This window comes from Baudoinia panamericana (assembly GCF_000338955.1).
Source record: "Baudoinia panamericana UAMH 10762 unplaced genomic scaffold BAUCOscaffold_10, whole genome shotgun sequence".
In the NCBI taxonomy this organism is placed as follows: Eukaryota; Fungi; Ascomycota; class Dothideomycetes; order Mycosphaerellales; family Teratosphaeriaceae; genus Baudoinia; species Baudoinia panamericana.
In genome coordinates this window covers 2,028-27,635 of record NW_006911266.1, presented here as the reverse complement: position 1 = coordinate 27,635, position 25,608 = coordinate 2,028, and the positions used below count along the sequence as shown (strand labels likewise).

At 54.9% G+C, this 25,608-nt stretch overlaps 6 protein-coding genes across 6 annotated transcripts; 3 read left to right on the top strand and 3 right to left on the bottom strand.

Moving 5' to 3' along the window:
• The first annotated feature begins 79 nt into the window (after positions 1-79).
• Positions 80-8,391, top strand: BAUCODRAFT_36170 (uncharacterized protein). Its single transcript, XM_007680382.1, has one exon. It carries the CDS (start codon positions 399-401, stop codon positions 7,914-7,916), a length of 7,518 nt encoding a protein of 2,505 aa, XP_007678572.1. The 5' UTR covers positions 80-398; the 3' UTR covers positions 7,917-8,391.
• Positions 8,392-9,992: 1,601 nt separating this feature from the next.
• On the bottom strand, positions 9,993-11,548 carry BAUCODRAFT_205529 (uncharacterized protein). The gene has a single exon (XM_007680645.1). The coding sequence runs from the start codon at positions 11,449-11,451 to the stop codon at positions 10,285-10,287; it is 1,167 nt and encodes a 388-aa protein (XP_007678835.1). The 5' UTR covers positions 11,452-11,548; the 3' UTR covers positions 9,993-10,284.
• A 946-nt stretch (positions 11,549-12,494) lies between these two features.
• On the top strand, positions 12,495-17,639 carry BAUCODRAFT_25995 (uncharacterized protein; the record flags this gene model as incomplete). Its single annotated transcript, XM_007680356.1, has 2 exons — positions 12,495-12,542; positions 12,627-17,639. The coding sequence occupies 2 exons, from the start codon at positions 12,495-12,497 to the stop codon at positions 17,637-17,639; spliced, it is 5,061 nt and encodes a 1,686-aa protein (XP_007678546.1).
• A 159-nt stretch (positions 17,640-17,798) lies between these two features.
• BAUCODRAFT_205363 (uncharacterized protein) lies at positions 17,799-21,769 on the bottom strand. Its single transcript, XM_007680644.1, has one exon. It carries the CDS (start codon positions 21,656-21,658, stop codon positions 17,963-17,965), a length of 3,696 nt encoding a protein of 1,231 aa, XP_007678834.1. The 5' UTR covers positions 21,659-21,769; the 3' UTR covers positions 17,799-17,962.
• Positions 21,770-21,935: 166 nt separating this feature from the next.
• BAUCODRAFT_74846 (uncharacterized protein) lies at positions 21,936-22,871 on the top strand (the record flags this gene model as incomplete). Its single annotated transcript, XM_007680598.1, has 1 exon — positions 21,936-22,871. The coding sequence occupies one exon, from the start codon at positions 21,936-21,938 to the stop codon at positions 22,869-22,871; it is 936 nt and encodes a 311-aa protein (XP_007678788.1).
• A 706-nt stretch (positions 22,872-23,577) lies between these two features.
• BAUCODRAFT_141148 (uncharacterized protein) lies at positions 23,578-24,297 on the bottom strand (the record flags this gene model as incomplete). The annotated part of the gene is made up of 2 exons (XM_007680643.1): positions 23,953-24,297; positions 23,578-23,892 (listed from the first exon to the last, which is right to left on the bottom strand). The coding sequence occupies exons 1-2, from the start codon at positions 24,235-24,237 to the stop codon at positions 23,578-23,580; spliced, it is 600 nt and encodes a 199-aa protein (XP_007678833.1). The 5' UTR covers positions 24,238-24,297.
• Positions 24,298-25,608: the final 1,311 nt, after the last annotated feature.

Sequence of the window (25,608 nt, the reverse complement as noted above, 5' to 3'; positions counted from 1 at the left end):
GAGAGTCATGTGAGCACGCGTCGCATGTTTCGGCGGCAACGCTACGCTTGTCAGGTTCGGATGGTCCTGAGTTGCTGACAGTCGAACAACATATATCGTCGAAGACACGGTGTGAGAAGTTGAACAGGCGATGCTGTTCTGTATAATCTGTGCTCCTTTGTAGTGCAAGTACGTTGCAGCGGGCTGCCATCTTCCACGCTTGCGGCAAGGACTGCCAAGGCTGCGGCGGTACAGTACGGCTGGTCTCCATTCACCAGCAACAGTTGAATGCTGACTGGTGCTGCTTGCGGGCGCTGGTTCGCTTGCAATCGCTTGATAAACGTAGATTTCGCATAGCAGTGTGCGATTTATCATGAGAAAATCAGCTCGCGAACATACCGGTATGCGCAATCTTGAGCATGAGCTCTCAAGACAGCCAGAATGGCTACAAAGAGAGGTCAACGAGCAGCGCTCACGCGTTTGATGCCACTGAAAGCGATTCGACAACGGCGCTACTTCTCAAAGACCTCGTTGCGTTGTCTGGTTCACCGTCACAAAGTGATCTGAACCGTCTTGCTGAGACTGCCGACAAGCTGCGAGTAACGCTCGAGGAAGGCCCTAATGTGCAGTCCATTTTCCGCCACGGAAGAGGCTTTGAAAGGGTACTGGATGTGCTTTCCAAGCTCTCTAGTTCAGGCAATGACGCCGAGAAGCTCGACCGAGACTCTTTGTTGCCGCTGGTGCGCGCCTTGGTAGTCTTGCTTGCGCCAGCATTAAGGGACCATCGCGGAAACGTGAAGTACTTCGCCGTCCACCTTGACGGCTGGACGTCGCTACAACGTTCACTTGAGCGCTTTCAGATAAACGCCGGCGTTGGGTCGCGAAGGTCGGAGGCGGCCATCGTGCTGTATGAAGGGCTGCTTCAGCTCGCCACAAACGACACGTCGTACCGGCTTCCCGAACTGGCAGAGATACAGGGCGCGACGATTGGAAGCATTGAGCACGCACAAGCGGCGCACATCGTGGTCTATTTGGCGCTGACACTCCCACGCGACGACGGGATCGTCACTGCGCGGGCAATCGCTGCTTGTAACAGGCTCATCCGCGGGAGCTTGCGAAACAAAGCATCTTTCTGGAAGACAACCGCACCGTCCGATGTTCTACGCGCAACACTAGGGCAAGACGTTGGAGACGAGGTGAGGTCTGCGGCGCATGACTTGACGTTGAATCTTGCAGACTTCGGCCTTGGCACGCTCGACGATGTCGCGTACCTCTTCAGGCAGGGGCGAACCTCTGACCGAGCACGGGAGATTCTACTTACTGTGTTGAAACAATCGACGGGCCCTTCCTGCGTGCAGTTTGACCTAAGCCGGTACGGGTATACTTCGATTGAGCTACCAAGCTTGCCACGCACCTTCCCGCCCACCTCCGGCTACACACTCAGTGCCTGGATGCGTATCGATGAGTATGATGCCGAGTGTCACACAACGCTCTTCGGCGCTTTCGACACCACCCAAGCGTGCTTCATCTTGGTCTATCTCGAGAGGGACAGCCACCAGCTTATCCTGCAGACTTCGGTACGATCATCACGGCCGAGCGTCCGCTTCAAGTCAACTCGATTCACTCCTGGCAGGTGGTATCACCTCGCTTTAGTTCACCGTAAAGCGGCAGATCCACGTCAGAGCCCAGCAATGCTCTTCGTGGACGGAGACTTCGCCGAGCAAGTAAAGTGTGGCTATCCGGATAGCCCTCCGGAACTGGAAGACAAGCATGCGACAGGCTCACCAGCGCGCTCGGGTGGCCGAAGGTCCCCTTCAATTCAGGCCTTCTTCGGCACACCGCACGATCTCGCGTCACGCATCGGGCGAAACGAGGTACACACCAAATGGTCGTTAGGGAGCGCGTATCTACACGCTTCACCACTCACAGATGAGTACGTGGCGGTCCAGTATCGGCTCGGTCCTCGTTATGCCGGCAACATGCAGGACTGCCTTGGACCGTTGCTGACATACCGCGCTTCGGCGGAACTTCACCGCTACAACGAGCTCTTGCATCCAGACAAAATTGACAAGTCTGATATCCTCCTGGCTGTCGAGGGGCGTGGAAGTGACGTAATATCCGAGAGCCGCCTGTTGATTAGCATCAACCCATCAGCTGTCATTGAGTTTGATGAGGTGAATGCCTCGACGAAGAGACTAGAGGCTACACTCGACCGCAAAGCCTCAGCAAAGTACCAGCAGTTTTCGCAGACAACGAAGGCGATCATAGTCAATGCAGCAGTCCCAACCCTTAACGACGCCATTTGCCGACCCTATGGAGTCGGCGTACTCACGGGCGATCCCGTCGTAGCCTTACCGAGATGCTTAGATGATGCTACCTGGTGTCTGGCCGGAAGCTTGCCGCTTGTAATAAGTTTGCTGGAGCACGCAAATACTAAGAGAGCATTCTTGCAGTCCGTCCAGATCTTCTTTGAGTGTGTTCAGGACAATTGGCGCATCAGCGAAGCGATGGAGAAAGGCAGTGGGTACGGTTTATTTGCGCTGATCATTCGCGAGAAGCTTGGCCTCGAAACTGGCTTCGCTGTTACTGCCACAGCAAGACAGCCAGCGCAGATGTTGGACTTCGAGGACAGACAAAGCATGCCGATTGAGTTGTTGGAGCTCATTCTGGAGTTCGTGGGCTACAATCGCATCAAGCCCGAAGACTCCATGATTGTGAACCCGATGGCTTACCGAGTCCTGCTTGTGGACTTTGACACGTGGAGGAGATGCGACATTCAGACGCAGAAACTGTACTACCAGCAATTCGTGCATTTCACCTGTCAGAACAAGCACCAAGGCTTCAACGCAAAGCGCCTTGTCCGCATGCGCGTTGTCAGAAGGTTGGCAGAAGCTCTCAAGGCTGAAGAGATCGCTTCGGAGGCAGTACCGCCGCTCATGCAGGCACTGAAGGCACTACTTGACAATAGCTCGGCGGGAGCATATTACAAAGATCTGGCGATGTTCGTGGCATTCGGTCTGCATGATGCAAGAGCAACCTCAACACTGAAGGCCGGGAGGAGCATGGCTAGCATCGTCAATCTCCGCCAGCGGGCTGTTTCCTGGGCGCGGCAGGTGAGAACTCCGAGGACGAACACACCGGGTGGTCTGCAGACGCTGGGGCCAAATGCTGGGCTCGCGCGATCGGAGTTGGCGGTGCACGTACTTCAGCTGCTTGCCGACATACTGTGCGATGACCGCAGCTCCATCGCCATGAAGCGATTCCAAAAGGCAGTGCCGAACCGATGGCTTCTGCATCTGCTTGCGGAAACCGACGTGAGGGTCGTAGAGATCACGTTACGCATAGCTTGCCATGCTCTGGCTACCTTGGGCGCTGATTTCAAGACAGCATTTGTTGACAAGAACGGAGGGTTCGTAACGATGAAGTTCCGGCTAAAGACCCATTGGCGGTCGCCACAGGTCTGGATCGGAGCTTTCGCCATGCTTCTTGGTCAGAAAGCCCCCAGCACGTTTGAAACGTCAACCATAACAGCCTTTTCGCTGATGGAGGCTCTGGCTGTTGGGTCGGATACCGTTGTAGTACATCACGAAACACTTCCTGCACTTATGTCAATGCTCGAGACAGGCTTGCGCAGCGTTGTCAAAGAAGCACAATTCACTGAGGCTGGAACGGCAGTACTTAACGCTGTCATCCGGTTCCTGAGCGAGCTATATACTCGCAGTCCTGGCTTCCGCCAATTTGCCATTGATTCCCGCTATATACAGGACCTACTCTTCGTTCTCTTCCCGGTCCTGGTTGGTTCTGACCGGCTGGCCGCCGCCACAGAGCTTGAAGCGGAGAAGGACACTTTGTCATTTGGTGGCGAAGAAGTAAGAATGCGCCCGCACTCAAATTCTCTGAGCGAACGACCACCGTCGGTCCGCAGCCTCACGATGGAGGAGGACAAACGCACGCCGTCACCGATATCTGTGAAGCGAATGCCTGGCCCAAAGCGGTTGTCATCGTTTATTATGGTCAACCCGAACATCAACCGCCACGCCCACTTCAACCCGGCGCTTGCACCGAAGCAGGCACATCCGGTCAAGATAGATGTCGGCAATGACATCGTGGAGTCTCTACTCGAGGTCGCCGTTGGTCTCTTCATCGATCTGATAGTTAACAGGGAAAAGTTCCATGGTATTGGACTGTTTCTCAAAGTCCCTCCAGGCTTCCGAGAGCATCAAGCATACTTCGAGTCGTACATCATCGTGAACACCTTGTCACAGCTCTGGAATACTCTCAAGCTCAATCAGTGGCTGTTGCTGGAGAGCAGAGTGCTCACAAACCTTGCAAGGTACAGCCAACATCTTGCCGAGGCGGTGTTCGAAGGCTGGTTCATTGACGGCGCCCAGCCAGTACTTGATTTCACCGGTCAACTGCTTGACTATCTCCAACAGCCGGGAATTGCTCAGCACAAGAATATCCGGCTGTGCAGCCAGTACGTAAGCAATATTCGAGTTGTATTCCTTCGAGTCACACTGTGGCGACTCTCGGAATTGGATGAAAACTTGGACGAGCAGGAGGCTGTTGTGTTCCTGAACAAAATCAATTACTGGCAAACCATTCTATTCTCGACCGAGGAGCGCGAATCACGCTTCGTTCGACTGATCTGCTTCCTGTTATACCTGAAGCTGGTAGCGACTCCGACAGCTGTTCGGGTGGCAGCAGCACGCCTGTGGCGGACGATACTGGTCCAAAAACCAGTAGAATCCGCCACACTGCTAGCCGATGCTATGGGCGCGGAGCATAGACATCTATGCACTGGATTCATGAAGCTAGCATCGGAAGATGAAGAAGACTGGATAAGCTGGGTGGATGATAACAAGGCGGCACTCGACACAGCTTTCGTTGGCGCCCTCAGCAAAGAGTGGACCGACTTCGTAGACCGTGAGAACAAGACTAATGAGGACACTGCAAAAGGTCGATTGAGTAAGCGACAAGAGAAGCTCCGGCTGTGGCAAACGGAAGAGGCCGAGCTGGATGAGTTCGTCCATCGTTATGAGATTTCTACAAGTTATTGGCGCTCCAACGCTCATGCTCAGGAAAGGCTAAAGCTGCAAAGAGCGGCACAAGATCACCAAGAGATGGTTAACCAGTTGGGCGCCGTCTTCTCGCGCCTAGCGAGTCTTATGCGACAACCTGTAGGGTTGGAGCCCGATACATCAGCACCGAGATGGCAGCTGGACGAGACGGAAGCCCTGCACCGAATGCGCCTGCGCATTACCAGGGACAAGAAGGACATCGCGGCAAATGCAGCCCAGCCCAAAAGGAAGGCTTCTGCCCGACAGCCAACCTTGCAGATTAACACGCAATTGGCGCCACTGACATCTGACAACGTCCTGTCTCCATTTCTGGATAGTCCGACGCCCACAAATGCTAATGGCACGCATGAGGTACCCGAGCTCTCATCTTCCGCGCCGCTGCTAGAGGGAGCCTTTGAAATGGTGGACGACCCGAAAGAGGACGACGATGGCACAGTCGAAGACAAGAATCGTAAGATCATGACTAGCCTGCAACGCGGCGACATGGTCCAGCAGCTCTACAATATCTCCCGCATCATCGGTTTGGAGGCATGCGAGGGTTTGCTCGTCGTGGGCAAGACGTGCTTGTACCTCCAGGACCACTACTTCCAGCGGTCGGACGGCGAGATCGTCAGCGCCTCGCAGGCGCCGGAAGATGAGCGTGACCCGTACGTCCAGCTGATTTCGGGCAAGGATATCGGCACACAACAAGCTAAGCACAACAACGGTGACTCCGAGACCCGCCACTGGACGTGGGCGGAGGTGCTGAGCATATCGAAACGCCGCTTCCTGTTCCGCGACGTTTCGGTCGAGGTCTTCTTTACAGACGGTAGGAGCTACTTAATCACGTGCATGAGCCCAAAGGTACGCGACGATCTTCACGCAGCAATTACTGCTCGAGCACCTCATGTGCACAATGTGTCAAGTGTGGCAAGTGAAGATGCCTGGCGCCTGGACACATTGAGGAACCCGGAGGAGGGTCCGCAATCGTTGGGCACACGGTTCGCCACGGTGTTCAGCAACACGCCATCCTTGGTTGCGACTAAGCGGTGGATGAAGGGTGAGATGTCGAACTTTCAATATCTCATGCTTGTTAATACCATGGCAGGTCGGACATTCAATGATTTGACGCAGTATCCGGTCTTCCCATGGGTACTGGCAGATTACACCAGCGATGAGCTGGACTTGGACAACCCGAAGACCTTCCGTGACCTCTCGAAGCCTATGGGGTGCCAGACGCAAGCGCGTGAAGCCGACTATCGAGATCGGTACAAGCAGTTTGCGGAGATGGCTGACCAGAACGCTCCACCTTTCCATTACGGCACGCACTACAGCTCAGCGATGATCGTGTCTTCGTACCTGATTCGTCTGCAGCCTTTTGTCGCCTCGTATCTGTTGCTACAGGGAGGCTCCTTTGATCATGCGGACCGGCTGTTCGATTCGGTCGGTAAAGCCTGGCTGTCGGCTTCCCGTGAGACCATGAGCGATGTGCGAGAGCTCACGCCAGAGTTCTACTGCCTGCCAGAGTTCTTGACGAACGTCAACGGCTATGATTTCGGTGTGAAGCAAGGCGGTGGAGCGGCAGTCAACGACGTACAGCTGCCGCCTTGGGCGAAGGGTGACCCTCATGTATTCATCGCGAAGCATAGGGAAGCACTAGAGTGTCCACATGTCAGTGCCAACCTGCACAAATGGATCGATCTCGTGTTCGGCTACAAGCAGCGTGGCGAAGCTGCAGTGGAAGCAACTAATGTCTTCAATCATCTTTCGTACCAAGGAGCCAAAGACCTCGATACGATCAATGATCCAGTCGAGCGCCTGGCGGCGATTGGCATCATACATTCTTTCGGCCAGACACCGCATCAGGTCTTCCAGCGCCCGCATACAGCTCGAGAAACAAGCAAAAGCTCCGTCGCTCGTCTTGATACTCTTGCCGAGTCGCTCATACGTCTCCCGGAGACCTTGTTCCAGAGCGACGAACGGGTAGCAAGCCTCACGTTCTCGCCTTCACTTGGACGCCTACTTTGCGCTGGTCCTTACAGACTTGATCTGCTTGGCAAGTCCGAACGCTTTCTACAGCTGGGTTTTGCCGACAACTCTCTGCGATTTCTGAGTTCAAATACCAAGCGGCTGTTGGGATTGTACGAGAACACACATGTCGGGCCAGTAACCACCGCGGCGTTCGCCGACAGTAAGACCTTAGTGACGGGCGGTGCAGACTGCACGATCGGCGTCTGGTCGGTCAGAGTGACACCCGATCTCATCGAGATTCAGCCAAGGACGTATCTTTTCGGGCACAGAGCACCGCTTGCGCTGATGGCCGCAAGTCGCGTGTTCAGCACCTTGCTATCCGTGTCGGCAGACGGACAAGTTGTGCTATGGGGTTTGAATCGACTCAACTGCATCCGGGCCATTGCGACAGCAGGAAGCGTACGGGTCCAGGCGGCTGTCATCAGTAACGTGACAGGGCATATTGCGCTGTGCCAGGGAGCATATGTCTCAGTCTACACCCTGAACGGGCATCTTTTGCTAAGCCAGAAAGTCTGTGATGCAGCAGACGATGAGATGCTGTGCTGCGCGTTCTACGAAGGTGCCGGCAATGAGTGGCATGAGCGGGAGCTGCTGCTGACAGGCCATTCGCATGGCGTGGCAAACGTGTGGGCACTCACGATACTTTCTGATGGTGGATGGCATTTGCAGCTAGTTAAGAGGCTCAATCACGTTGAGACAGGTCGGGAAACCGGTGCGAACCAGGTGGCTGCCATAACCGCGATCCTGCCCATGCCGACAGCAGTATACACCGGCGATGAGATGGGCCGAGTCTATGAGTGGGACTGCATTCAGCGGCAAAGCAGCATCAGCGTGAGGGGGCGGTAACGTGCATCACACGTTGCTTCCAAGGGCGTTTGGGTTGGTGCATGATTGACTGTAAACAAGAACAGCTGTGTGAGACAGCTTGTCGTTGCCGAGTGACCGATCAATACCGTCTACACTCCCAACTACAACCATCGAGTCGCGCTTGTAGAGGCAAGACATGTCTTTCATACGATATACAAGCTCGTCTAAAAAGAATCAATGCAGCATGCACGGGAAATGAGACGTCTCGGCAATTAGCGCTTGGCATGGAGCATGCCGAGGGGCTGGACTTCAGTTGTGCTCCGTCTTCGGATGGGTTGCCCATTATTGCATAGCCATGATACAAACTTATTATGCTGGACGCATTCATGGCCTTGCAATGTTCACTCTCCGCACTTGGCATCCTAGTGACCTGATAAATGCGCCGCACCGCAACAACGTTTTCTCCAAGACAATGGTATGGAGATCTTCCCGCCCGTTTACAGGCCAAGCGCCCCAGTCTCTCCTTGAAACAGCCCAACGCTGCGGCCCGCGATATCAGTTGAGACGAGCGACCCCCGTCCCGAATCCTCTCCTCCACCTGGGCGCCACACGACTGCGAGCGAAATCTGGATTTGTTCGCTGACGTGTCAGAGCCAGCCAATTTCGATAAGTGGCGCTGTGGAACCTGGACGACACTACGCCGGAGGCGTGCATGACCGGTAAGTTGTATTTCGGGACGCTTGTCTTGTGAGAGACAGCGAAGGTTGGCACTCGACATGTCTTCTCATTTGGTCCGCTTCGTCTTCATTCTCTCTTCATTCCATTTTTGAGCTCCTCGTCGTCCACCTTTCAAACCCTCCTTGTCACTCTTTGACTGCTTCAGGAAGCAGAGAGCTAGCCTCTAACCACATTCATTCTCTCTCACGGTCTCTACCACGAAGCAAATACTCGGACATTTCAATCAACAATGCAATACGCGCTGGTTCTCGCAGGAGCTGCGCTTACGCAGCTGGCTTTGGCCCAGGACTATCATCAGCATGGCAGGTTTCATGCGCGCAGAGACACCTCTACAGACATCGAAGTGGACTATGTGACCGTGATTGAGTATGTCACACAGGGAGCGGCTGCGGCGACGACATCTTCCACGTCCTCCTCGACAACAACATCTTACAATTGGAACCGGCCTTGGACACGCTCATACTCCTCACGTAGCACTGCCAGTCCGAGCTCAGCTTCGACGTCCTCCTCGACCAGCTCTGTCGATCCTGTCGCAACAACTCCGAGCTATGTGCGTTCCACTTCAACAGCTACCACGCTAGTCACGTCTGTTTCTACGTTGTCAAGCTCGTCTTCATTCGTCGCTCCGGCTACGTCTAGCACACCGTCATCCACCACCCCAACTACAACAGCATCGCCGACTCCCACAAGCTCAACCAGCTCCACCCGCTCCACCACCTCAACGGTCTCCAGCACAACCACATCATCATCCGCCCCCGCCAGCGCATCCGGGATCAGCCTAAGCAACCTCTCCCCGAACGGCCGCAAAGCCGGCCTCTCGGGCTATGTCGGAATCCAAAACATAGCCGCCTTCACTACCCTCGCTCCCTACATCAGCTGGTACTCCGACTACACTCCCAACACCCCCACCACCTCCAACGTCCTGGGTGTCGGCATGCTTTGGGGCGCCGACGGCTCCGCTTGCGGCAGTACCACGACCACCCGCCTTGACGCGTTCAACTCCCTTGTCTCCTCCGGCACCACGCCCGAGATCATGTTTGGCTTCTACGAACCCGACTGCTCCTGCCCGGACTCCGCCGAGATGAGCACCTCCAGCGCCGCCTCGGACTGGAACAGCCTTATTGCACCCCTCGCTAGCAAGGGCACCATCCTCGGCTCCCCTAGCATGTGCAAACAGTTCGACGAGGACTTCTTGACCCCATTCAGCAGCACTCTTACTCGCGGCTGGGACGTCACCGCCGTCCACATCAACAAGCCCAACGTCACCGAGGCGCAGAAGGTGGTTGATTACTATGTGCAAAAGTATGGCAAGAAGGTGTGGGTTACCGAGTTCGCGTGCGTGAACGACCAGCCGAGCTGGAACCCGTGCACGGATCAGACGCAGATCAACAACTACATCAACGACGTGGTGAGCTACTTCGAAGGGAATGATGATGTCGTGGCGTATGGACCGAGCAATGGGAATGGGCTTGGGAACGTCTGGCCGTTGACGGACAGCAACGGCGCACTGACGACGAGTGGAAATACATACCTGAATGCGATCAAGAATCTGTGAGGATATGATGGGTGCATGCTAGACAGTGATGACTGGGAAACATGGGCATGATTCAGCTTTCGAGAGCCTGGTTAAACTTCTTGTATGTAGATTGATCGAATGCGACGTGAGCTTTCAAAGCCCGCTCAAGAACTTCTTGACCTCATCAATGACCTTCTCTGGCTGCTCTTGCTGCACCCAATGCCCTGCATGGTCGATCAGTCTCGCGCCTTTGAAACAGCCTTTACGCACCACCTTGTCGTCTTCGTAACTTTCAAAAGCGGCAGGCTGCTGATAATTACCCCAGTCTTGCTTCCCACTGACGAAACAGCACGGTACCTCTATCCGCCTCCCAGCGAAGAGAAACATGTCCTTCGCACTCTGCGGCGTCGAAGCGGTTTGCGCGCGATACCAGTTCAGCGCCCCTTGGAAGCCTGTTCGCTGCCATTCGCGGACGTAGACTTGCAGGTCGGACGGGGAAAGCCAGGGTTGTGTTGCACTGGCGTCTTCGCCTTGCATGTTTGAAGCCACGGATTCAGGCATGCTGTGGTCCTTCCGCATGACGTAGTACTCCGGCATCACAGCTAGCTGTTTTGCGCTCCATTCTGTGAGTGGGTGTGGCGCGTTGGTGGCCCAGTCGGCGGACTTGAGATGGAAGTAGCCGCGCAGGTAGGCTTCCAGACCTTGAGGTGGGTTGTCCCAGTCGTGCGCGGCAGTGGGGGTGGAGTTGTACCATTTGTAGTGTTTCCGCGGTGGCTCCAGTTTGGCTAGCTCGGCTTGGACGTCAAGCTTCTGCTTTTGAGGTTCGTCTCCAAAGGGTGGGCTGGGAGGCGCGTGATGTGGGTGGCTCATTTGGATGGTTGATTGGAAGATGTCTGGGCGGATGAGGGCGGCCATGGCGGACGATACGGCGCCGAAGTCGTGGCCGATAATGCAGTGTACTTCTTGGTAACCTAGTGCGTAGACGAGGCAGACGAGGTCCCGCACAAGGTTGGTCATTGTATATTGGGTTAGATCGACCTCGCCGTAGGAAGCCTCGTCCCAGCCTGTTGTCCGGCCGTAGCCGCGTTGATCCATGGCCACGCAGTAGTACCCCTGGGCGGCGATGGATGGCATGATCTTGCGCCATGAGAAGGCGAGTTCTGGGTAGCCATGACAGAAGAGTACGAGAGGTTGGCCGGGTTGGCCGGCTTTCAGGATGTGGTAGTTAAGGCCACAAGAGGAGGTGCAGTCAACATAGTCTTCGGTTATGCCTTCAGGTATAGGGAGAGGTGAGGGAGTGTGGCCATTGGTCTCCGCCATGGCACGGACAGAGTATTATGGAGCGTCTTCGACACAAGCACGATTGATAGGTCCGACAGATTCCTGATGTGCTGATATAGAACGAAATAGTAAAGATACACTCAGCTTGACGGTGACGATGAGGGGAAGCTTTCCGGTATCGCTAACGATGTAGAGTGTGGGAAACGATGGCAGGGTCGCCGTCGCCACCCTGATGGCTGCCATGGTGTCAAAGCATGTATTGGACAACGCGTGCTTCCTTCAGCTTATGTCATACAGTGACGATGGTGAGGACGACGTCGTAAATGCAAGGAGTGGTGGCCATGATTGCTGGTCTTGGCTGTGGCCCGCGCGCGCTGTCAGTTCACGCTCCAGTCTTTGCCGAGGACGCCGTATCCCGCAAGCTTGTCCATCCCGCGCCTTTCTCGACCGCCACAATCGGGACAATCACCAACGTTTGACGAATGGCAAGCCGTCCTCGCCTTGCACCATGATCCAATCCCACCGTCATTTGATGCGGTATGAAAGGTTTAGCAGTAACATTGACCAAGGTTGACCACCAGTATTGATGGACCGTAGCCGCAAATTGCAGAGTTCAACGTCCATAACAACATTGAACGCACAGGCCTTACCCAGTCGCTGCGCCATGACGCGCGCATGAGCCACACGCCGTCGAGCTTTCCGCTGCGACTTCTTTTGTCCGCGGCACGCAGGACCACCGGTGCTACACACTCACTGTACCGTGTGTGCGGGAGGAGCTATAGAGCTGGGCCCTACCCTCCCTTTGTCCATTCGTGCCCATCAGTCGCACTGCCATTCCTTCACCACATGTATTCCACTGCTTCATTTCCCTTGACTATGCTGTGCTGTGCTTGGTTTTGATTGAGCATTACCAGCATGCTTCATTAAGCCTTTGATTCGCGCTCTCGCGCCCACACACCCGCCTCGTCGGGCAAGCAAGCATCCGCCCTTTGCTTTCGTCACAGCCACAGCCAGCATCCTGCGGGCGCCCAGCTCTGCATCTACGCGGGGTGAGCGTCGCAGCATTCGCAAAGCTATTGAAGATGCCTAATATGTTTGCGCGCCGACGCGGCACTTCCACTTCCACTCCCGTACGTCAGCCCTTCGCCATACGCATCGACGGCGACAATGACGGTGGTCTGTCGCGCGCATGACATGCTAACATTCATCTGCAGCCCGTGGATCCCGTAACTTACAATGCTGCCGCGGCTGCTGCAGGCTCTGCTTTCCGCACCAACTCCCTGACCGCTGGATCCCTCTCTTCCGCTGCCGCAGCCGCAGCGTTGCGTACTCATGCCACCAGCCCAGAGCCTGTCGGCAGTATCCAGACGAAGCGCATGGTACGTCGCGGCAGTGTATCGTCAATTGGCAGTGGCAGCGTGCTAGGCGGTACCGTTCGCGGAGGCGGCGCAAGACCAGGCTTGCAGCGCAATACGAGCAGTAGTTCCATGACCGAGCGCACGTTCAGATCGCCTTCACCAGGGAGAACGAACGGCGTAACGAGTCCGGATCCAGACGCTCCGCCTATACCTCCAGTGCCAAGAGATATATCGACTACGGGCCACAAGCGTGCTAGTAGCCTGGAGCCACCTCAGCGTGTGACGAGCCCTACACCACGCGGTAGAGGCGGCAGAGGATCGAGCTTGGACCGTGCCAGTCTGCCTCCGCCACCCTCCAATAGGCTGTCAAAGAGGCTGTCGGGTGTACTGGAGACTGAAGAGACTGAGCGGCAGAGTGGCAACGGATCCTCCAATTACTCGCGGCCTATGGCCCCTCAGCAAGCCACTCAGAGCTCATCCGAGTATGTTGGCACGGGTGGAGCGAAAAGGTACACGCACGGAACAGGGTCATGGTTCTCTCAGCCTGGTGGTTCGGGATCAGCCGCCAATGCTCGACCAAGCTCGCGGAGCGGTATGAGCAGCACACTTGCCGTGCAATCGCCTACCGGACTTCAAGCTGTGTCTTATGATACTCAAGATACGATCATGGAGTATGACCCGAACTCGCGAACGTTCGTTGCGCGGCCGCGACCGAAGCCAGCAATCCAACCAGCTTCGGAGCCAAAAGCAACAGCACGACCAACCACCCCATCACAACTAGCGCCACAAGCACAACCAGCACCACAGCCAGGACACTGGGACCCCAACACTCGAAGTATAGTCCCTGCTCGAACAGCAATTGCTCAACCAGCACCGGCAGTATCTGGCAGTGCATCCAATGACGCGCCTAACAAGAAAAAGCAAAAGCCTGCCGTCCCGCCAGTTGCGACGAAGTTGGAACCGCCACCTCGGAATCCTGCGCGGCTCTCACCTACAAGCTCGTCGAGTCCGGCATCGCCGCGCATGCTTGGCATGCTGCAAAAGCAGCCATCCATGGTGCGGGAGGATCCCGAAGCCGAAGAAGCGGCGGCAAAGCAGACACCGCTGAAGCCTACCGGCGGCACCATCACCACCTCGGCTGGACCCGCGAAAGCCTACGTAGCACCCACAGCAATCACACATCAGCGTTCTACTAGCCTAGACATACCAAGACAACGAAGCACAGACGGCGCCGGACGCGGTAGGAACGGTTCGATGTCGCCGAGTCGGTCCGCCCATTTCTCGGTCAGCCCGGTCATTGAAGCCATGCGACATGACCCACCGCCACGGTCCGTCTCCCCTGCGAAGTCCGCGCTCAAGCACTCTCCAAATCACAACGCAAGGCCCACTTCGCCGATGGCTTTCTCGTCATTGTCCGGAGCTGCGAATAAGGTGCCACCAAGCGATGCGTCTGACGTGGGGTCTGAGACGTCAGAGGTGGGTGTTAAGAAGGAAAAGAAGAAAGCGCGAGTCAGCTTTGATGAGCAACCGCAGGAGATTGATGCCGCGGGAGCTGTGGCCAGCCCAAAGGCGATCACTGCCGCGCCAAACGCGCTTTCTAACGCATCAGCGTCACGGCGGGATTTGTCGCACGCTGTTGAGGACGACGATTTCGATAGTGCAACGCTGAAGCAACGACCTGCGCTACCGAGCTTTGCTAGTGCTCGCAGACCTGCGCGAGCGGAAATGCCGGAGAAGGTCACTGAGATGGCGCCGGAAAGGGAGCCCGTCGGTATTAGCAGTGATCACGCAGTCAGCCAAGCATTTACGAATGCGAAGCCAGAGCCTGCTGCACAGCCAAAGGCGCCCGAAGTCGCCAACAACAAGCAGTCCGCAGCTGCTGATGATTATGTGAGCGAAGATGAGTCGTCATTCCAGCCGGACATCTCGAGTACGCCTGCAAAGCCTGCCGCTAATGCTGTCGACCCGAGAAGAGTATCGGTTGATGAAGCGGACGGGCCGGTGTCTAAGACGCGAGACTTTGCGACAGAGGCTGCGCAGAGGCTCGCTCCTGCCGCCGATCCAGTACCGGAGCCGACGCAGGAGACGGTGAAAAATGCGACGGAAGTGCCTGCGATAAACCTTCTACCACCCACTCCGGGCGAGGAACCGAGGAAGAATCTGGGTGAGGAGGATCATCCCAATCCAAGAAGCAGCATGGAGCAATTCGTGGTGCCCGGTGGCTGGTCGGCTGAGGAAGGCAGTGATGATAAGGTCGCTGCTGCTATCTCCTCTGCTCAACCTGCTACCGCCACGGAACCTACGCCCGCGCCCGAACCCAAAACGTTGTCGAACGAGGCTCCCTTGATCGACTATAGGAGGCCTTCTCCGATTTTGGATGCATTGACGGAGGAGAGCGATGATAATGCCGAGTTCAGTGACGCTGCTGAAGACCTGTCAGATCTGGATGATGGTGGGTTTGCGAGTCTGGACGCCATCGTATCCTCGCCCGTTGTCCCATCACCGAGCGACAAGGGCAAGGCGCCCGAGGTGCTGGAGACCCCTACAAAGAAGGCACCAGCTGAACAAGCTTTCCAGAATGGCGCAGAGGCAGCGGATGTGGGTGACTGGAGCCAAGCGACCGCGTACTGGAGCCAGCTAAGCAAAGCGCAGCGGGAGGAGATTGAGAGGCAGCATCTGAGCAGCGACGACGAGGCTACGCCGGCGCCTACGGTGGCGAAGCGGAAGAAGAAGACTGTACCGAAGGCTTCCGGCTCGCCGACGATCGTGGCGAGGCCACAAGACGCACCGCTGCCGCAGCAGCCCAGTATGCCGAGGACGATGCGCGCGAAACCTGGTCCTAATCCTGCTCCAGCGACTGCACCTGCACCTACACCTGCGGCAGGTCATGGCCCAGACAGCGACGTGCATCTGCGCCGCTCGCTACGTGGCAACACGACCGCCAATGCTGGCGAAGCGATGCCTAGGACGCTGCGCTCGCACCCATCCCAGCAACCACGCCCGCAGTCCGAGGTCATCCAGCCGAGTCGACGGAGTGATGTGAGTCAACGGCCTATGTCTGCAGGTGGTTCCGGTCCTCAGCCGTCGCGTCTTGGTGTTAATGGTCTACCTGTTCGACCGAGAACGACACGCATGGACAGTGAAGATAGTATTGGCACGCCCATCGCGAGTCAGGACTCGGCTTTTCCCAAGATGCAGGCGAAGAGACAGGCGGCAATGGCTGGGCAGAAACAGACTCCGCCGACGCGAACGCCTGCACCTGTGTCGTCCACGAAAGCGGTTCCGCCTCCGGGCGCCTACACTGCTAAGCTACAGCGCAAAGTGACTGGAGGCGAGGACTCAGATTCCGAGAGCTCGTTCAAGAAGCGGCGACAGCGGACGAACGTCGATACCTCAGGGCGGTACAATATGCGCCGGAGTATGCGCAGTACTCCTGTCGACGAGCCGCAAGGGCCTCCTCCTGGCATCAGGCCATCAAGTCCACCTCCAGGTGCGCCGAGGGGCGGTGGCGCGTTTAGCATCCGTTCATTGTCGCCTTCGGGTGGGTCGGTGTTTGGGAGAGGCCGAGGGGAGAAGTTGAGGGAGAGTCTGAGAAGTGGGAGTGTGGATGCTGGGGCAGGCAGGAGGACGACTATGAGAGGCGATCCGCCGGGTGGTGGGGCTGGTAGAGGTGCAAGGGCCGTTCAAGCTGCTCCTGCACCCGCGAAGCCTCGCTTCAGGAGCCGTTTCGGCGACTCGGATGACGAAGGTGAGAGTGCTCGGCCGGGGCGGTCGCTGTTTAAGAGCCGGTTTGCGGACTCGGATGATGAAGATGAGCCTCGCTCGCCGCGGGTCATACCGGCCGACTTGACACCAGTGCGTGGCATACCACGCAAGCAGGGACAGAACGATGGCGACTCCACGGATTTGGAAGACGAAGAAGATGAGGACGAGGATCCGCGCAAAGCGAGCAGAAAGCGGGCCAAGCAAAACAAGCCCATCGTACCGAATCCGGCGGACGTGGAAAAGGCTATGGAAGCCGCGAGACGGAAGCTGGGTATTGCTGCCCCTACCGCTCCTACCGCTCCTGCGGCAGAAATCAAGGCGCCGGAGACGCACCAGGGCGAGGCGTTGAGTAAAGGTAGCTTGAGAACGCCTGCTACTGCCACCGGACAGTCAACGTTCGAGAAACGGCAGGCAGACGAGCCACAGTTCGACGGCATACCGGAGAAGAAGCGACGTGGATTCATGGGGTCCATACTCAAACGAAACAGAGACTCGAGCACAAGCGTACAGCAACGGTTTGCACTACCCAGTAGTCCCGCCGCTGCCTCGCCGCCAATGCCATCCTCTCCGCAGATGTCGACCGTGCCCCAGGAACCCAAATCCGCAATCGAGAGGCCAATGTCCCCGAGCCCGTTCACGAAGCTGGTGCGCCGCAGTTCGCAGCAACCAAAACCAGTCCAGCGCGGCGACTCGAGTTTCTCCACTGCCACGGCGCCAGCGACACTGCACCGGAAGGCTAGCGACCAGTGGCCATTAACCCCACCCGTACCCGCCATACCCACCCAGCACCTCAACGGAGAGCGTGACAGACCCACCACTTCCGACAGCGCCAATACGGACGCCATCAGAATTCTCCGCACCATGCGACCGGACGCCGGCGACCGATCTGCTAGCAGCGGACAGATGCCCGGCTTAAGCAGGCGCGAATCGGCGCAACGAAGCGTTGGTTTTGCGCCAGGCAGCAAGGAGAGTGATGGGGGCAGCCAGCAAGGGGATGTAGGTAAGGTCCAGACTCAGGCTCCGGCTGCGGAGGTGTACAGTCGGCGGACAGGGAAGAAGAAGAAGTTTGGGATGTTAAGGAGGGCTTTCGGGTTGAATGATTGATAGCAGGAGCAAGTTGTAATGGAGAGTTTGTTTGGTTTGTGATACCCCAGGAAGGAGTGGTCCCCAGGTGGGCAGACAGACTGTATCGTAATAGACTAGAATTAATCACCGAGACCAGCCCCTTTCCGTGTATGAACGACGGCGAATTTGTGGCGGGAAAAGGATACCGCAGGAAGGCGCCAATTGCGTCTGCAGTGCAGGCGCCGGCATTCGCATTGTTCGTTTGGAAATTCCGCACTGGGTATCTTCTCCCCCATTGAACGCCCCTTCCTCAAAAGCCCAGCAGCAATATTCTACACCTACCCGTACAAGTTTCTGACCGCTCACCTCGCACCACCCCCACTGATTTGCCCTTCAACAAATCCAACCGCATCCTCGCGACTCACAACATCAATCCTACTCGCTTTCCTCAAATAACTAACCCCGTAGCACTTCTCCGCCACCAATAACATCTCCGGCCGGAAGGTGGTGCAAATGAACTGCGTCGACCCGCCCGTTTCTCCCTCCGTACTGCCATCCTTTCTCGTGCCTCTGTTGGCACTCCGCTGCAATTCCTGCGCCACCGCGGTCCGGTATTGCGCATCAAGATTCGCGTCGATCTCGTCGAAAAGGTAGAAGGGTGCCGGATCGGCGGCTTGGATGGCGAAGATGAAGGCCAACGCGCAGAGCGACTTCTGCCCGCCGGAGAGCTGCTGGATGCGCTGTTGTTCGTCTGCTTTACTGTTGAAAGAGACGGAGATGCCAATGCCAATGTAGTTCTCTATGCCCATCCCGCCTCTGGCGCCGCCATCGTCGTCCTCTTCGCCCATTTCGGCTTCTGCTTCGTTGGCGGCGGCGAGTCCGGGTCGGCGCTGGATGATTAACCGCCCCTTCCCAGCGGGTACGAGGCGCTCAAAGATATGTGCGAACTCCATGCTTACCTGTTGAAACGTTCGTAGAATCGCTTTGTCTTTTACGCGGTCGAGATGCTCAATCAACTCCCGAATACTCTCGTCACTCTTCGCCAACTCCTCCAGTCGCTTTTCCAGCCCTTCCCGCTGCGTCTCGAACTGCGCAAACTGCTCGAACGCCTTCTTGTTCACATGCCCGAACTTCTTGAGCGCTTCTTGTACTTTATGCAGGCGAGCCGTCGCAACATTTTGGTTCATGTCGGTGTAGGGCTTTTGGAAAGCGGCTTGCGGAAGTACGCCGAGTGAGCGGATCTGGGCTTGAACTTCAGCAAGACGGGTTTGTAGTGCTGCGCGCTTCTGGGCGCCCTTTTCGATGGACTTTTGGTAGTTGCGGATGGCGCGGCGGAGGGTGTCGATCTCCTGAGCCTTAGTAGAGTGGGTGGCTTGCAGGGTTTGAAGTTGCTGTTGTGTTTCTTCAATTGCGGACTCATTCTCAGCCAGCTTGGCTTGGATGGTTTCAAGGGTTTGCGTGATGCGCTTCAGGTCGCGTTGGCGCTCTTTCAGGCGGGCGCTGTTGCTGCTGATGCCAGTGACAGAGGCGTCAGTGTCGGCATCGAGATCGGTAGCTTGGAGTTGATCGAAACGCAAGCGCAGATTCTCCCGCAGCTCGAACTCGATCGCTGTCTTTCTGCTTTCTAGCTCCATTCTCTCGCTTTCCAGTTGCGCGTGCCGCTTCCTAAGTTCGGGCAGCTGGCTGTTCAGACTCTCAAGCTCCTGTTCTTCGGCATTGGACAGCGCTTTCTTAAAGTCACTAGCCAGCTCCTTCTCATAGCCGGACTGCTGCTCGCCCAATGTGCGCACGAGGTCTCCAACGTTCTCACGAGACTGCTGCTTACGGTCCAGCTCATCACGCTTGTTGCTGAGCTCCTGCTCACGGCGTCTCAGCTCGTCGCGAAGAGGACCGTAGCCGCTGTCGAGCTGCAAGCGGCGCTGCTCCACCTTTTGCAGATTGCTCAAGGCTTTCGTGACCTGCTGATCGAGAGCACTAAGCTCTTCCCGAATCTCCTGCTTGCGGGTAAAGTGCTGCTCGTACTCCTCGCGAGCACGCTTCTCCCGCTTCATGCCATCTGTGCGTGACTTGCGGGTGTCATGATAGCCTCCCGTTAGCGCGCCTTTCTTGTCGGAGCGATCACCTTCAGGAGTGATGCCCGTCAGCTTGTGCGAGCGTGCGTATTGAGAAGCGATGGAGATATTCGGGCAAACGATGGTTTTGCCGAAAACCTGCTGGAAGGCCGCATCGAACATGGGGTCGTATCTGAGCTTTGTCACGAGGTGAACGGCATCGCTCGTTTTTGGGATGTTGACAGGTGTGGCCCTGAGACGATTGAGAGGCATGAAAGTCACGCGACCACCCTGCTCTTTCTTCAAAATCTCAAGGATGCGGGTTGCGGTGTCATCAGTATCGACGACGTAGTGGAAGAGGGACGTGCCGGCAGTGACTTCGATGGCGGTTTTGTACTTTTCGTTGAAGTCGAACAGCTCGCCAAGCGTGCCGTAAGCACCTTGAATGTTGTGCTCACGAACAACCCGGCGGACGTTTCGGAGGCCGCGGTTGGTGTTCTGATCCATCATGTGGCTTAGGAACCTCTCAGCCTTGTCCAACTCGGCCTTTGCGTTCTCAATGACTGAGTCAAGTTTGGCTTCTTCTCGCCACAACTCTTTGCGCTGGTCCATCAAACGGTCACGCTCCTCTTTCGCGCGAGTGACCTCGGTGGAGATGCTCTGCTGCTCGTCGCCACGGTTCTCAATGCGGGTTCTGATCTCGGCGATGCTCGCTTCCAGCTGCTGAATCTGGCCTTCGAGCTCAGCGATGTCTTCATTGATCTGCATGGCAACGGCTTTGCGGGTGGCCAAGGTCATGTTGATGGCCTTGATCTCCGTGCGGAGCCAGTCGTCTCGCTCACGCTTTGATCTGAACTGACTCTGGCGACCTTGCTTGCCGTATAGTCGGCTGAGCGTCGCCTCGGCATCACTAATCTGGTGCTTGATTGCGCGCTCTTCTTGCTTCTTCGCTTCATACTCCGGTAGAATCTCCGCGAGCTCAGCTTCGCGTTGCTGCATCTGCTCCTGCACTTGGCGCAGATCGTTGCTATGCTGTGCGCGAGCTTGCTGTGCAGCATTCTGGTTGTCGATCATGGTCTGCACGTCGAGCTCGATCTTTGCCTTTTGCTTGGCCGTGTCCTTGCGCTCGTCGTCAAGCTGCGCGCGCTCTTCGGTCAGTAGCTTGATCTGGGACTGCAGCCCGGTCATCTCCGCTTCAATCTTCTCAAGCTCCAATTCACTACGATCCAGAGCCTCACGGTTGTCATCGGTCTGCTCCACACCGCCCTCACGCTCCTCCTTAAGCTTATCAATAAACTCCTCCAATGCTTCTTGGTCACGGCGGTAGATGGTGTGCTCAAGACATCTCCGCTCACGATCCTTCTCTTGGAACTCTCGCAGCTCCTCCTTCTCCTCTTCAAGCTCCGCCAGCCTGCCGCGGATGGTAGTCAGCACCTCGTCGATCTTCTCGCGCTTGAAAGCAGTATCATCCATGATCTTGTTGCTTTCGGCGCGTCGCTGATCGTATGTCGTTGTGCCGGCCACCTCTTTGAGGATGCCAAGACGACCCGAGTCAGGCATATTGGTGATGGCGGTGATGCGACCTTGGGGGACGATGTAGTAAGGGTTCTTCTGGCTGAAGCCGGCCGTCTCGAGGCAATTGATGACCTCCTGCTTGGTGGTGTTCTTGCGGTTGAGACTGTACTCATCCTTTTTCTGGCCGATGGATCGTCGAAGCACAACCTCTTCGGTGTCGACGGGGAAGCGGGCGTCACTGTTATCGAAGATGATCTCCACATACGCACTCATCACCGCCGCCCCGCTGCCTTCATGGAGGAGAGCCTGACGTTCCTCACGTGACAGCTGGGTATAGCGGTCACTGAGGACGAACTGAATGGCGGCGAAGAAGTTGCTCTTGCCGGAACCATTGCGGCCGACGATGACATTGTGTTTGGGGGAGAAGGGTTCGATGACGGTCTGGTCCTTGTACGACTTAAAGCCCTGGATGATGATCTGTTTGATGTGCATCTTGTCCCCTGATATTCGCTAGTGCGATGTCATGTCAGTGTTGCGCCGAGCGCCGAGCTGTGGTTGATATGTTTTGCGTGTCTGGTGTCGTGATGGTGGACGTGGAGGTGGAGGACGCGTCGTGGGAGCGCGTTCCGAGGTGGGGTTAACAAATTGATGCCTAAGGCTCGCACAAATTGGTCCTCTACGTCGGAGATGCGACTGCACCAAAAAACACAGGCGTTCCTTGATAGTCCCTCAAATGAACAGAGATACACTTCTCTCGGTACAAGACGAGATGCCGACAACACTCAAGCGCAAAGGTTCGCCAAGCCTGGAAGACGATACCGAGTCGTCAAAGCGAAGATTCGCAGAGGAGGAAGCAGCGCCCCAGCCCGATGCGACAGCGAAGACACCACCCGCACAGCCAGCACCCACCGCCGCGGACGGCGCGCGAGCACCAGCCACATCCCCAGCAAACGATGATAGAGCCGCCCGCTTCGCCGCCCTCCGCGCCCGCAATCAAGCCTCGCGCAAGGCCAATCTCAAAGAAACGCGCCACGAAGCCAAACGCCAGTCCACCGACCCCACTCAACTTACCGCTATCAACCGCAAACGTGATGTAGCCCAACATAAACTCCTCAAAGCCACGGTCGAGGAAAGCGGCCAAGATTTCGAGCGCAAACGCGCCTGGGATTGGACGGCGGAGGAGTCTGAGCGCTGGGATGCGAAGATGGCTGCTAAGGAGCGGAATAGAGAGGGGGTGGCATTTCAGGACTATGCGAGGGAGGCGGGGAAGGTGTATGACCGGCAGGTTGGTGAGATGGAGAAGGCGGGGTTTGAGGAGAGGCGGAATGCTTATGAGAGGGAGAAGGCAGAGGCGGTGGAACGGGCGGTGCAGAGTGGCGGGTTGGAGATTGTCGAGACAGCGGCGGGTGAGCTAATTGCGGTTGATAAGGATGGTGCGTTCTACAGCACGGCCGATGCGGGCGGCACGGCGCATATTGGGAACAGGCCAGATCGCGCGGCTGTAGATCGCTTGGTGGCGGATATAAGGAAAGCGGAGGAGGTGCGATTGAAGAAGAGGCGGGCGAGAGGGAAGGAGGATGAAGGGGAGAGGGACGTGACGTATATCAACGAGAAGAACAAGCAGTTCAATTTGAAGTTGGCGAGGTTTTATGATAAGTATACGGCGGATATAAGGGAGAGCTTCGAGAGGGGAACGGCGATATGAGGGTGCCCAAGTGTCCGGGCGCCCTGTAGCCTTTTGAACATGGTATATACAGCAGCCTTGATTGGCGCAGTCTTGCAACCTACCGATGGTGCGACATCAAGCGACTGGCGGTCACCGAAAGTCATGATCTGGTTCGGCAGGGTGTGGAACTCGTCCATTCGATGTTTGGGGAGGTCATCGCTCTGTGGGACAATTGCATCGTGGACAAAGTCTACGAGCTTGGCCACAACAGACCATCTGCTCGACTCCTCTTTGGCCGGCTACCAATCCCACGGCTCGAGGGGCATGTGAAGGTTTGTGGCAGTAAGCAGTACTTCAGCCGACCCATCAAGACTGGCTCATGAGCCATGTGACCAGCAAGGATGCATCAGGTATATACTTTCTGTGGGCAGCAATGAGACACCCTCCCAATACATATTCAGCTTGGACGGAGCCGGAATGTGGCAACAAAGCTATCATTCGTCAATCAATGCTGTGTTCGCCTGGTGGAACGAAGAAGCTTAGCGCTGGTTGAATGTGTACGATACCCGGACCATGTGGAAGGCAGTGAGGCTAGCAACTTCGCCTACGCTCCGCTTACCCTACAAGTGGAGAGAATATGGCAAGACAACAAGCAGCCTCCTCAAACAGCGGGAGAATCGACAAGCGCCAAATGCTCGATGAAGTGGCCATGCGTCGATTCATGCTCGGAAGCTTTGTAGCTCGCCTAGTCTACTTTGGGGGCCTCTTCTGGTCCTGCGCCCGTCGTGCTGTTGGTAACGGCGTACGCGTCAATGATAATACGCTGCTCGTGCATGCTAAGGACGCCGATGGCAAATATCCCATTCATCCAGCCATAAGGGCCAGGTCCTGTTTCGAACTCCAGTCGGGTGAACCAATCGACATCCTTCTGTGACATGGAGGTGGGGGGGCCTTTAGCGAAGTAGTCCGCCCGGTGTGGCGAGAAGATGCCTTTAGATTGCACGTAAATGCAGTGGTTGTCTTCGGTCTTGAGTGTGTAGCGGGCATCGAGGCGCGTGAACTAGTGGACAGTGTAGTAGCGTTATCTGTCCGTTGCGTGCAGTATTATGGGCCTGCTTACGTTTGATCCCTTGTTCGACTGTCCCCAGTCTGCGCCGCTTCGGTGTTGGATGATGCCGGATATTCGCGGGCCTTTTACGGTACCACCGATGATTGGCATGACAACTCGTACGTTGCTTCCATCGAACGGTGCTCCAACATAATCGTTCTCGGAAGCCATCTCGCACTTCAGTCGGTAGACGAACTCCAGGCGAGGCACATACATCTGCAGAGGGATTGAGTCATATTGATTACCTATCGAGGGCTGGGTTGGATTCTGTTGCTCTGTAGGCGTGTGTGTCGACATAGCGGGCGTTTGCTTGCCGTAGTGTCTTCTGCTCTATAATAGTAGCTTGTAAGTGCCTGTCACGACACGATTAGCACGAGCGCAGCCGCGGTCCGGTGCTCGATCCGCTAAGGATCGAGCAAGGAGTGCCTAAGGCACTAGCTCGACTGCTCGCTATCGAGTATAGCTTAACGCAAGCTATAGCAAGATACAAATCTACTATAATTATTTAAAGGTATAACTAAGTTATACTATCTAGGACTAAAAAAGGTCGTTTTAAGGTTTTAGAAGCTTAGATTTAGCCTAAATAAAGCTAGTAATAGCTTTTATAAACTCTTCTAATAGAATAAAGTATAGAAAAACTAAAAAATATAATAGATTATTAGAGCTACTTAAAAAAAATTAAAAAAAAAAATTAAAAAACTTTCTTAAGTTTTAATAAGTTAACTAAAGTTTTTATTAATAGTCTTATAGTTTATATAGACTTTATATAAAGAGTAAGCCCTAGGAGTAAGATACTAGCTTAGTCTATACTAGCCTAGTACTTAATTACTTCTAAGTAAACTCTATAGATATTTATTCTTACTTCTTTATTAAACTTATTAAATACTAGACTAGGCTTCTATATATATATTACTCTTCTATAATATTAAGTTCGATTAATATAAGCTACTTTTAATAGATACTCTATTAGATACTAGTATAAACCTATTAGAGAATATAGCCTTTAAATAGGAAATAATAAATACTAAGATATAGCTTATAATTAAAGAGATATATATATATTAGTAGTAGATATAAGTCGAGTTAGTAAGTATATAAGCCGCCTTTATCGATATAGAGACTACTAGATACTAAGTAGTACTTATAACTAATTAATAAGAAGATATCTCTAAGTACTTTTATTAAAACCTTAATTAAAACGCTCTTAGTAGTATCTTAAATAAATTCTAAAAGAGAAGTATTAGAACTAAAGAAGTAGAAGCTACTAATAAAGAATAGATAGATAGATATCTTTTAAGACTATATTCTAAGGCTAAAGAGCTTATACTATATATATTCTATAATAAAACCTATATTCTTTTAAGAGTACTATTAGAATACTATTTATAGTATACTTCTAAGATAGAAAGTAAGCTTATATATAATATTTCTAGAAGAAGAAAAGCCTTATTTCTATTATAATATAATTAGTATAGATATAGCTACGCCTTAGTACTCGATCCTTAGTAAGTCGAGCTAGTAGTATCTAAGATATCGGCTTAACTACTCGCTATCGAGTATAGCTCGATAGCGAGTAGAAGGCGACTATCGAGTATAGCTCGACGCGAGCTATAATAAGATATAAATCTCCTTTATATATAATAGTAGTAAATTTCGTAGTTAGGAGTT